This window comes from Orycteropus afer, unplaced genomic scaffold, assembly GCF_000298275.1.
Source record: "Orycteropus afer afer isolate SDZICR_OR568_19922 unplaced genomic scaffold, OryAfe1.0 scaffold00099, whole genome shotgun sequence".
In the NCBI taxonomy this organism is placed as follows: Eukaryota; Metazoa; Chordata; class Mammalia; order Tubulidentata; family Orycteropodidae; genus Orycteropus; species Orycteropus afer.
The window spans coordinates 8081349-8092410 of NW_006921686.1; the positions used below are offsets into that span (position 1 = coordinate 8081349).

The 11062-nt window shown below is 50.7% G+C and overlaps 1 protein-coding gene across 1 annotated transcript in view; it reads left to right on the forward strand.

Moving 5' to 3' along the window:
- The window catches only part of GRIK5 (glutamate ionotropic receptor kainate type subunit 5), a 99454-nt gene that overhangs the window by 87818 nt on the left and 574 nt on the right, over positions 1–11062 (forward strand). Inside the window, exons 16-19 of the mRNA XM_042781260.1 lie at positions 2316–2481; positions 3962–4187; positions 6037–6165; positions 6258–6379. Coding sequence (XP_042637194.1) covers positions 2316–2481; positions 3962–4187; positions 6037–6165; positions 6258–6379 — 643 coding nt within the window. The remainder of the gene's footprint in view (positions 1–2315; positions 2482–3961; positions 4188–6036; positions 6166–6257; positions 6380–11062) is intronic.

Here is an 11062-nt window from a genome sequence, read left to right on the forward strand (position 1 = left end):
CACTACAGAAGTAGATTGCCCCATCTTCCTTCCAAGGAGTGGCTGGTGGGTTTGAACCACCAGCCTTCTGGTTAGCAGTCAGATGCCTTGGCACTACGCTACCTTTATAATAGAATATTTCCATCTTTTCCTTCCATCTTTTGAGCTACACTTATCATATATTTTAGCATTACATCTTATGAATTCCACAATTTAAAAAAAATGTTCTTTTTGTGGACTTGTGTATGTGTGTACTTTAAACATCAATATCTTTTCAAGAAAATTTTTAAATGAGGAATAATGTCTTTAAATACTTACCCAAACATTTACTATTTCTTGTACTCTTCATTCTTTTTTTTTTTTTTTAATCTTTGTTGTCTGTACTTCCCATGTGCCTCTCTGTCTTCCTCTTTCTCAGTACCACCATGTTGATCACTCACATTTGGTACATGACCCTCCTCTTCATTCTTTGTATCTGAATTTTAGATTTCCTTGAACATTTCTTGAGGTACAGGTTTGCAGGAAGTTAATTCTCCCATCTAGGTTGAAGATTTTGTTTTTCTTTCAACACATCATTGCACTGTTTTGTAGCTTTCATACTTTCCAACAGAACTCCAAAAGCACTTGGTTTGTGGAAGGCTGAAGTCTACAGTGGGAGCCCTAACTCCGTTTTGAGTCCTGACATAAATTCAGACACCAGTTGAGTTCTTTCTGACCATTAAACCAGCAATGTGGCCACGCAGAGAGGGGTCCAAGGCAGGCATCAGGAGGGCAGTTTGCCCTCAGGAGGAATGTGTTTGAAAGTAGATTGACGGCTATGCAGAAAGGTGTTCACAAAAAAAATGAGGGGGCTTACCTGGGCATGCTCTTCTTACATAAAGAATTTACCTGAGTATGTCCTTAATGATTTAGCAAAAATAGCCAATCCTGAACCCCTTTTAACCTGCACAATCATGGTTCTTTTCCCACTTCTGTGGTCCCACCTTTGACAGTGATGAGTTGACCTGCCACCAATCATGATTTTGTGGTGATTTCTTTTGTACTCTGTCAAATACAATGAACACCATGACTGTGACTCAGTGGACTTCATTCAGCTTTCTGTACTGTGATATGTTGATGCTTTCGGTCACTGTGGATGATTGTCTTTGTCCTGCATAAGGCTTAATAAAGGGTCTCTATAGAACATGTTTGAATCGAGGGTCTTTTTTCCCCCTACTATCGTCTACTGTCACTCCTATCTGGTTAAGTTTAAGACTTCTCTTTATCCATGGTTTTCAGCAATAAATTATATGTGTCTTGATGCATATGTGTGTTTGTCCTACTTGAGGTTCATTGAGATTCTTGTATCTGTAGGTTTAGTCTTTTCATCAGATTTGAACATTTTTTCAACTATTAGTTTTGTATCTTTTTTTATGCTACCCCTTTCCCTGTCTTCTTCGAAGATTCCAATCACATGTATATAAAACCACTTCATAGTATTCCTCAGGCCACTCATTCTCAGAGGGGTCTTCATTTGGGATGATTTCTATTGCTGCCTTTAAATTCCATCATCTTTGCAGTTGTAGTATCTAATCTGTGCAAGTCCTTCTAGTAAAGTTTCCATTTTAGATATTGTTCTTTTCATTTTCAGAAGTTTCATTTGTTTCTTTTCCATTTCTCTCCTCATTGTGTGTATGTTATCCTTTATATCTTTGAGTATTCTGAATATATTTATAATAACACAATGCAATGCACTGCTATCGAGTCGGATCTGACTCATAGCGACCCCTCCTTGGATTTCCAAGGTGGTATCACTATGGAAGTAGATTGCCCAACCTTCCTTCTGAGGAGTGGCTGGTGGGTTTGAACCACCAGTCTTCTGGTTAGCAGTCAAGTGCCTTAGGGTGCTATGCCACTAGAGCTCCTATATTTATAATAGTTGTTTTAATGTCTGTGTCTGCTAAGTCCATCATTTCTGTCAATCCTGAATCTGTTTCAGTTGAGTGACTTTTCTCTTAGTTATTGGTCATGTTTTCTTGCTTCTGTGATGCCTGTTGTCCTATGTCTTTAAATATTTGTTTCCTATATTCTGTCCAATTTTCTAGTTGTTTCCAGTGGGAAGGTATTTCCAGACCATCTTACTCTCTCCTAGTTGGAAGTAGAAGTCTCTAGGAGCAAGATTTAAACCCAGGGAGTCCCACTCCAGAATCCATGCTCTAGCTTCTCCACTAGTCAGCAATCACTGAGCTTCTGGATACCGGGGTCCCTGGGGGGGAGCACCATCAACTGGGTGCATGACCAGTGGGCCAGGGGGGCAGAGTAGCTCCAGCCTGCAGCTTACCCCTCCCACCCCTCAGGTGGGCCTTCACCTTGATCATCATCTCCTCCTACACGGCCAACCTGGCCGCCTTCCTCACCGTGCAGCGCATGGAGGTGCCTGTGGAGTCAGCTGACGACCTGGCAGATCAGACCAACATTGAATACGGCACCATCCACGCTGGCTCCACCATGACCTTCTTCCAGGTGGGCCACCCAGAACCTCTCAGGCTTGGTGTTGGGATTCTTATGAAGCTCAGGCTGTGGCTGGACACAGTTCCTGGGCCAGAGGGACTGTGTCTGTGACGGTCAGGGAAGCTATGAGCAGAAGACACATTCTTACTCTCTTAGGGATGATGTCTGGCTGAGGAAATTAGATTTTTTCGCTCATATGAAGGGAGAAATGAGGCATGGTATCCAGTGCTGAATCAGTGCCATATAGTTCACTGAGGATCAAGTAAACTGCTAGAAGGTCAGGTCTGGAAGAATGAGCCAGCAGAAAGGAGAGGAAGGCCCTACAAGGTGAAAGGTGCTTGTCCTTGCATATTTTGGGGTGATGGACGGAAAGCAAGGCTGGCAAGGGAATTTGGGTTACAGACTACAGAAACCACCAGTGCCAGGTGGAGCACTTGGATTGGACCCTGTGAGTGGGGAAAAAGGACCCTTGGTGGTGCAATGGTTAAGCATTGTTCTGCTAACCAAAAAGTTGACAGTTCAAACCACGTGGCTCTGCAGGATAAAAGACCTCACAGACTGGTCCCATAAAGATTATAGCCTAGGAAGCCTGATGAGGCAGTTCTGCCCTGCCCTATAGGGTCACTATGAGTTGGAATCAACTTGATGGCACCCAATAAGTGGGGAAATGGGAATGACTTTTGAGCACAGAGGTGACTTGCTCAGAGCTGGAAGTTCCTTATGGGGCAAGATTGGGTGTAGGCCAGTCTGGAGCTGGGCAGGAACTTCTGGCTGTAGGGTTAAGGGAGAAAAGGAGGAGAGGTGAACTCCCAGGAGGGTGTTGAGGTCATCGTCAGGTGGGAATGAGTTTGGGGAGGTGCTGAGCAATGGTGAGGGGCCTCTGGGGCATCCAGGAAGAGTAATGGCTGGGACTCCAGTCAAGCAGGGAGAGGCAGATGGGAGAAGGCATATGAGGTGGTCCTTTCCACCTGACCTCCACACCCTTCACTCGTCAGGGCTTGCAAAGCCCTAGGTCTGTAGCAGGGGTTGGGGCAGATGATTCCCCAGAAGGCATCCACTGAGCCTGTGGGATGTGAGCTGTCCTGCCAGGTATGGATGTGGATCTCCCTGCGTCAGCCTGGGCCCTGAGAAGATTTGGGGGTTGAGCACGTGCTTCCAGCTTCTGTGACTAAGGCTTCAGAGCTTTGGAGATGGCACTGGTGTTAGGTCGGGGTGAAGACAGGCAAGACAGATTGGGAAGGAGACCATGAGCCCTTCTTCCCTAGGCCTTGGGTTCCCAGGGCCTGCGCCAGGCTGATGGACGTGGGCATGACTTGGGTCTGGCTTTGGACAGTCCTCAGTTTGACTCTGTCTTTGGCTTTTTCTGTCTTCTTCTCACTTCTTTCTTGACTAGTGGGAGCCTTCTTGAAGGGCAGAGGACAGGGCTCTGTCTGGGAAGGAAGCGGTGTACAGAGACCCTCACGCTTCTTCCTCCTGTGTTCCCTCTGCCCAGAATTCACGGTACCAGACGTACCAGCGAATGTGGAACTACATGCAATCAAAACAGCCCAGTGTGTTTGTCAAGAGCACAGAAGAGGGCATCGCCCGTGTCCTCAACTCCCGCTACGCCTTCCTGCTGGAGTCCACCATGAATGAGTACCACCGGCGCCTCAACTGCAACCTCACCCAGATCGGGGGCCTCCTCGACACCAAGGGCTACGGCATCGGCATGCCGCTGGGTATGGCACCATGTGTGGAAGGGGTAGGGGCATCAGAAACCAAGGTGTGTGAGCGGGCTGCGGACTGGGCTAGGGTCTCCCTGAGGCAAGCTGTGTGTGTGTGCATGTGTGTGTGTGTCTTCCTGGCGATGGGGCTTCAGGCAGGTGATGTCACCATCCTGAGCCTCTGTACCCTCAACCTGAGAAATGGGCCTAGAAGCAATCAGTTCTAGGCTCAGTGGAGCTATTGGAAGAATCCAGTGAGACTTGGTATATAAAATTCCATGCCTGTAGGCTGTGATGCTTGTGGTCTTTCCCCACTGGCCTGAGGGCCCTCTGAGGGTGAGGAACTGGTTTTATTTCCTTCATATTCCCTACCAAACCCACAGCCTGCCTCAGTGCAGGTCATAAGAAAGTGCTTGTTGGGTGGATGGATAGTTGGACGGACATAGAAGGCATTCAGTAAATATTTGTTGGATGAGTGGGTGGATAGGTAGATTGGTGGATGGATAGGTGGGTGGATGGATTGATGGATGGATGAGTGGACAGACGGATCTACCAGGGAGACTTAGACATGCCTAATTTTACTTCAGAACATGTTGTCCAGGGCTCAGGGTCAGAAACCATCACCAAATTTTGTCACCAAATTTTGTCCTGGGAATTTTGGCTTTGAAATCCATCTATATGCAAATGATTCCTGTACTCTTTATCTATTCCTGCATTTAAAAAGAGTACCCTGAGACTTAACAGCTTTGCAGTAGAAGCAGTGCTACACTAGGGAACAGTACAGCTTGGGGGGACAGGCTCTGGAGTCACACTGACCTGGAACCAAATCCCAGATCCTCCCTGACTCATTCCAAGACCTTAGGCAAGAGTGTCACCTTCCAGATCCAGAAAGTAATCCCTGCCTCCCAGGGTCGCTGTGAGACCCAAATAAATGTCTATAAGCCAAAGGTCTGGCACAGAGTAGGTGCCTGATAAACACTGATCACCCTCACTTGACTGTGCCCTAGTTCCTGGCCTATGGTAGATGCCCATCCAGTACCTTAGTGAACGAAGAAATGAGTCTAAAACAGGGGGGCTGAGACCCGAGGATAGTTTAAGGGGTGCATCTGGCAGGAGAGAGGTGGCCCAAGCTTAGGGAAAAGCAGAGGAGAGGTATAGATGAGGATTCATTCACTCAACAGATGTATCTGGTGCCCTACTGAGTACCAGCTACCGCGCCAGAGCCTGGGGATCTGCCAAGGAGCCACCCCCACCTTCTAGTCAATAGACAGCAGACAGACAATAAATGCTCAGAGATAAGAATATCAGGTGTGGCCGCTGGTCTGAGTAAATAAAAGGGCAGAAACTGGCAATCAATGGGGTGATTGGTCCTTTTAAAATAATGTCAACAGAGAAGACCCCCTGAGGAGGCACCCTCTGAGCAGAGACCTGAATGAAGTGAGGGGAGAACATTCTAGGCAGAGTGCAGAGGTGCTAAAGTGGGGTTGGGCTTGGGGATTCCAGAGGCCAGTGTGGCTGAGCTGAGAGCGGTGGGGGTTGCAGGAGAAGCCAGAGGGGTTGGGGACAGTGGTTGCTGTAACTGTATATCCAAATGTCTCTCTAGCTGCCGTGCTGAGACAAAATGGGTAGGAGATGGGGGTAAGCAGCAGGGAGGTGGTAGCAGAGGTGAGGATGTGGTGTAACGGGGGCCTAGTCCAGGGGCTGCAGGAGAGGTGGTGAGCAGTGGTCAGACTTGAGGCTGGACTGGGAAGACCCTGGGGAAGCTGTTGAGGTGGGCAGGATGGCCATGGTAAGGGGGAGGTCTGGGACTAGGATGGGCAGGATGCTGGAGTCCTGAGGGCCCCTCCGTCCTCTGCCGGCTCAGGCTCCCCATTCCGGGATGAGATCACGTTGGCCATCTTGCAGCTGCAGGAGAACAACCGGCTGGAGATCCTGAAGCGCAAGTGGTGGGAGGGGGGCCGATGCCCCAAGGAAGAAGACCATCGAGCTAAAGGTCAGCCCCCCCATGTGCCTTACGTGAGACCTCCCCCTTGCAGCCCTGTGCCCATGCAGCCCTGACCACGTGGCTGTCCCCCTTGCCCCCAGGTTTGGGCATGGAGAACATTGGTGGCATCTTTGTTGTGCTCATCTGTGGCCTCATCATTGCTGTCTTTGTGGCGGTCATGGAGTTCATATGGTCCACGCGGAGGTCGGCAGAGTCTGAAGAGGTGAGGAGGTTGGTGGGGGGTTGGAGGAGGGGGAGCAGCAGGACCCCCAGAGCTAAGGGGTGTGGCATCAGGAGCCATGACTAAGGTCGGGGGTCTGGGGAAGGGGAGAAGGGATACAGGAGGTAAGCAGGGCCTGGGGAGTCGGGGAGCTGAAGGAGGATCTGGGAGATGAGGAGGTGCCAGAGAGCTGAGAGAGGCAAACAGGAGGACAGAGCAAGCCCAAGGTCATGAGCAAGGAAGAGGAAGGGCAGGCGTCACAGGGAGAGCTGAGGGTGCCGGAAGAAGAGAAGGGGCAGAAGGAAAGATGTGAGGATTAACAGAAGTGGCAAAGCAGGAGACAATGAGAAGAAATGAGGATGGGGCAGTGTGAATGCGGCCGGACAAAGCTGAAAGAAAACACGGACTTGCCGTCTCACAACTCACTCAGGATCCCAGCCGTCAGGGGTCCCTCGATGCTCCCAACAGTTACACCACATCGCTCTGCCCATTTGCGCTCCTGGGCTCCTGGACAGCTCCTTCCTACCTTCTCTCTTGGCCAGCCTCCAACCTCTCCTCCCCTCTTCACTTTCACCTGATGAAGTCACTTCCTGAGAAAAGTAAAGGTGTCAGGAGAGACTGGTCCAGTGGCCCACTCCTCCTCTGGCCCCTGCCACTCCACGTGCCCGCACCAGTTGCTCTGAAGGAGCCGTCCGTGCCCCTGGCTAGGGCCTCCCAGCCTGTGCCTGATCCCCCCTCTCTCCCGAGGACACCTGCTGCCTTTCCTCCAGTGTCACCAGCCTTCCTCTCCTCATTGGATCAATCCTTTCAGCATACAGAGGTGCTGCTGTTTCTCCCATCTTAAAGAAACTCTTCCTTGACCCCATTTCCCCTTCTGGCTACCAGCCACTTCTCCGCTGCCCTTCACAGCCAGACGCCTTGAAAGGCTTGCCTCTCCCTGCTGCTTCCCCTTCAGTGTCAGGCCCACTCCAATCCAGTGCTGTCCCTCCTCAGTCCACTGGACCCACTCTCGTCACCAGTCACCTCCCTGTTCTGACCTCCAAGGCCAAGTCTGAGTCCTCACTGTACATGACGTTTCGGTAGCACTGCCTCCCCTCAAAACCCGTTCCAGTACACCGTGCTCTCCTCACTTGCCTCTGCCTCTCTGGCCAGCCCTCCCCCAGCTTCTTTGTTGGGGCCCTCTTTCTCCCCAACCTCTGTTGGGTAGTCCTTGGACTTCTCTTCTCTGTCTTTCTACACTCCCTTGGTAATGCCAGCCAGGGTAATGGCTTTTAAAACTATATGTGGATGATTCCTGTATTCGTTATCTATTGCTACATAACAAATTACCCCAAAACCACAAACGTATCCGTTTCTGTGGGTCTGAAATTCAGGAGCAGCTTGGCTGAGTGGTTGTGGCTGCTCAGAATCTCTGATGAAATTGCAGTCAAGTTGTTGGCCACTGCTGTCTGAAGGCTTGACTGGAGCTGGAGGATCCACTCCATGATGGTGCACTTAACGTGGCATTTGGCAGGAGGCCTCGGTTCTTTGCCACAAGGACCTCTCCAGAGGATGGCTTGAGTGTCCTCATGATGTGGCAGCTGACTTCCCCTGGAGCAAGTGATCCGAGAGAAACCAAGGCAGAAGCCCAAATGCTATTGATGATTGAGCTGTATTCAGTTCATTTCACACACCAACCATGATACAGTGTGAGAGGGGATTACTCAAAGACTTGAACACCAAGTGTTGGGATCACTGGGGCGGGATCTTGGAGGCTGGCTACCATAACTCCTAAATGTGTATCTCCCACAGGGCCCTCCACCCTGAACTCAAGGTTTGTAAATTCCACTCCGTACCTGACATTTCCATATGGTTGCCTGTTAGGCATCTCACCATAACTGTATCCAATACTGAACTCCTGTCCACTCACAAGGCAACACCATCCTTACTGTTGCTCAGGCCGAAAAGTGTGAAGTTACCCTATTACCTCTTCCCTCTTCCATGCCCAGTCAGTGTTCTGGGCAAATCCTATTGGCTCTCTTAAGCTCCTTCTTCCTTCCTTCACCACCATCAGTCTGGCCCAGCCACCACCACCTCCCACCTGCATTACTGTAGTCGCTTCCTCATTGGGCTCCCTGCTTGGCCTGCCTACAGTCTGTTCTCGACGCAGCACCAGCACGATCCCCTGAAGTCACAGTGCTCTCTCCAGGAGCTCCCATCTGACTCAGAGACAAAGTCGGCAGCTTTATAATGTCCCACAGGCCTGCGAGACCAGGCCCTCATTGCTCCTCTGACTCACCCCTTCCCTCTCTCTCCCTTGTGTCCCCCATTCCAAGCACCCTGACCTCTGGCTGTTCCTCAGACATGCTAAGCTGCTTCTGCCTCAGCACCCGTCTTTGTTTCTCAGTGTTGCTGTGCCAGAAATAACACAGTGGGTGGTTTTAATGAACAGAAATGTATTTTCTCACAGTTTAGGAAGCTAGAAGTCCAAGGTCAGGGTACCAGCGCTAGGGAAGGAAGGCTCTGTGTTGACTCTGGGCCAAAATCCTTGCCTCGGCCGGTCCGGTGCTCTCCTCCACACCCCTGCCTCGGCCGGTCCGGTGTCCCCCACACCCCTGCCTCGGCCGGTCCGGTGTCCCCCACACCCCTGCCTCGGCCGGTCCGGTGTCCCCCACATCCCTGCCTCGGCCGGTCCGGTGTCCCCCACATCCCTGCCTCGGCCGGTCCGGTGTCCCCCACATCCCTGCCTCGGCGGTCTCATGTTCTCCTCCACACCCTCTGGTTCCTTGGTGGCCTCCACATGGCATGTCTTTCCCCTTTGTCTTCCCTTGTCTCTGTACCCAATCTGCTCTTTTTACATCTCAAAAGTGATTAGGTTTAAGACACACCCTGCACCTATAGGGCCTCATTAACACAACCAAGAAAATCCTATTTTCAGAAGGGATGACAGCCACTGGTATGTTGTTGTTGTTGTTGTTATGTGCCATCCAGTCAGCCCTGACTCATAGCGAGCCCTCCTTGGGTTTCCGAGGCAGTATCACTAAGGAAGTAGATTGCCCAACCTTCCTTCCTAGGAGTGGCTGGTGGGTTTGAACTGCCAGCCTTCTGGTTAGCAGTCAAGTGCTTTAGCCACTATGCTACCAGAGCTCCCCTTAGGATTCCTATGTGTGTTTTGGGTATTGGGGGACGGACCCCGTTCGGTCAGTAACAGCACCTTCACCCCCCGCCGTGTCGCCGCCCAGCATGCTCTTCTCCCATGTGGTTCACCCAGCGCTTCCCTCCTTTTGCATCTTGACCTGAATGTCTTCTTCTCAAAGAGGACTCCTTGACCACCCGATCTCAAAATTCAGCATGGCCCCCCCACCTTCCTACCGTTCTTCTCTACTTTATTTTTCTCCAGTGAGGCCATCTCTCTGCCTTCTGAGGCCAACTCAGACTCTTGAGCTGACTCTGAGTCTCTGGCACCAGATGCACATGTCACGCTTCTCCCTCTGGGCCTAACCACCAAGAGCAGGTCAGAGCTCGAAGGTTAAAGGGCACAGTCCTCCAACTGCCAGATCTGCCCAAGACTTCAGACACCAGCTGTAAGCTTGGGGAAGGTCCCCACAACACCCCTACTTCTGACCTGGTGGCTACAAATCTGGAGATACCCATTAACCCGTCAGGTTTGAAATCTTGCCAGAATGACCCACAGAACTAAGGAAAAGTGCTACACTTAGAATTTTATTGTACCAAAGAGAATACAAAAACAAAGATGCAGAGGGCAAGAGCTGTCCCCACAGGCAGCTTCCTGTCCCGAAGGACCAACTACCATCCCCCAGGCATCCGAGCCTCACCAGCAGACAGCTCACTGCACTTCAGCTCCTGCTTTTATGTTGGGGTCTCATGATGGAGACATGACTGACGGGATCGATTGAATCCCATCCTTGAGCTCAACCTCCAGGCATAAAGGCTCAGGTGTGGTCTTTTGTTGTTGTTGTTGTTGTTTACCATCGAGTCACCCCGACTCATAGCGACCCCTCCTTGGGTTTCCAAGGCAGTATCACTACGGAAGTAGGAATGCCCAACCTTCCTTCCGAGGAGTGGCTGGTGGGTTTGAACCGCCAGCCTTCTGGTTAGCAGTCAAGTGCCTTAGCCACTATGCTAACAACAGGTGTGATCCGGATCCCTCAAAAATAAGGAAGACTCCAGTCCCTACAGGAATTCCAAAGGTTTAGAGGTCATCTCTCAGGAACCAAGGACAAAGATCAAATTCTTGGGATGAAGTTCATTGTAAAACTCCACATCACCTAACGTGCTCTATATACTTACGGATTCGTTACATCTCTCTCCACAAATATAACCTATAGGGACAGGGACTTGGGTCTGTTTTGTTCACAGCCATAACCCCAGTGCTCAGAACAGTACCTGGCATACAGTAGGCACTCAATACCTATGTCTTGAAATAATGACTCACATGAATGAGAGGCTGAAGGTGAGAGACGAGTAGGAAGGATGGACTATAGAGGACTCTCAGAAGCTGGGCAGGAGTGGAAAGACAGGGAGAAAGACCAGATAGGAGGTGACGGTGAAATTCAGGAACAAATCCAAGGAACAGTTGAGCCGTGGGAGACAAGTGTTTGTTGGGCCCGGGGGTGGGGGCGTGAAGAAAGAGAAGTGGGAAGTGAGCTGAGTGTAGAGGCCGAGAGGGGGAGACAGAGCGCGCGG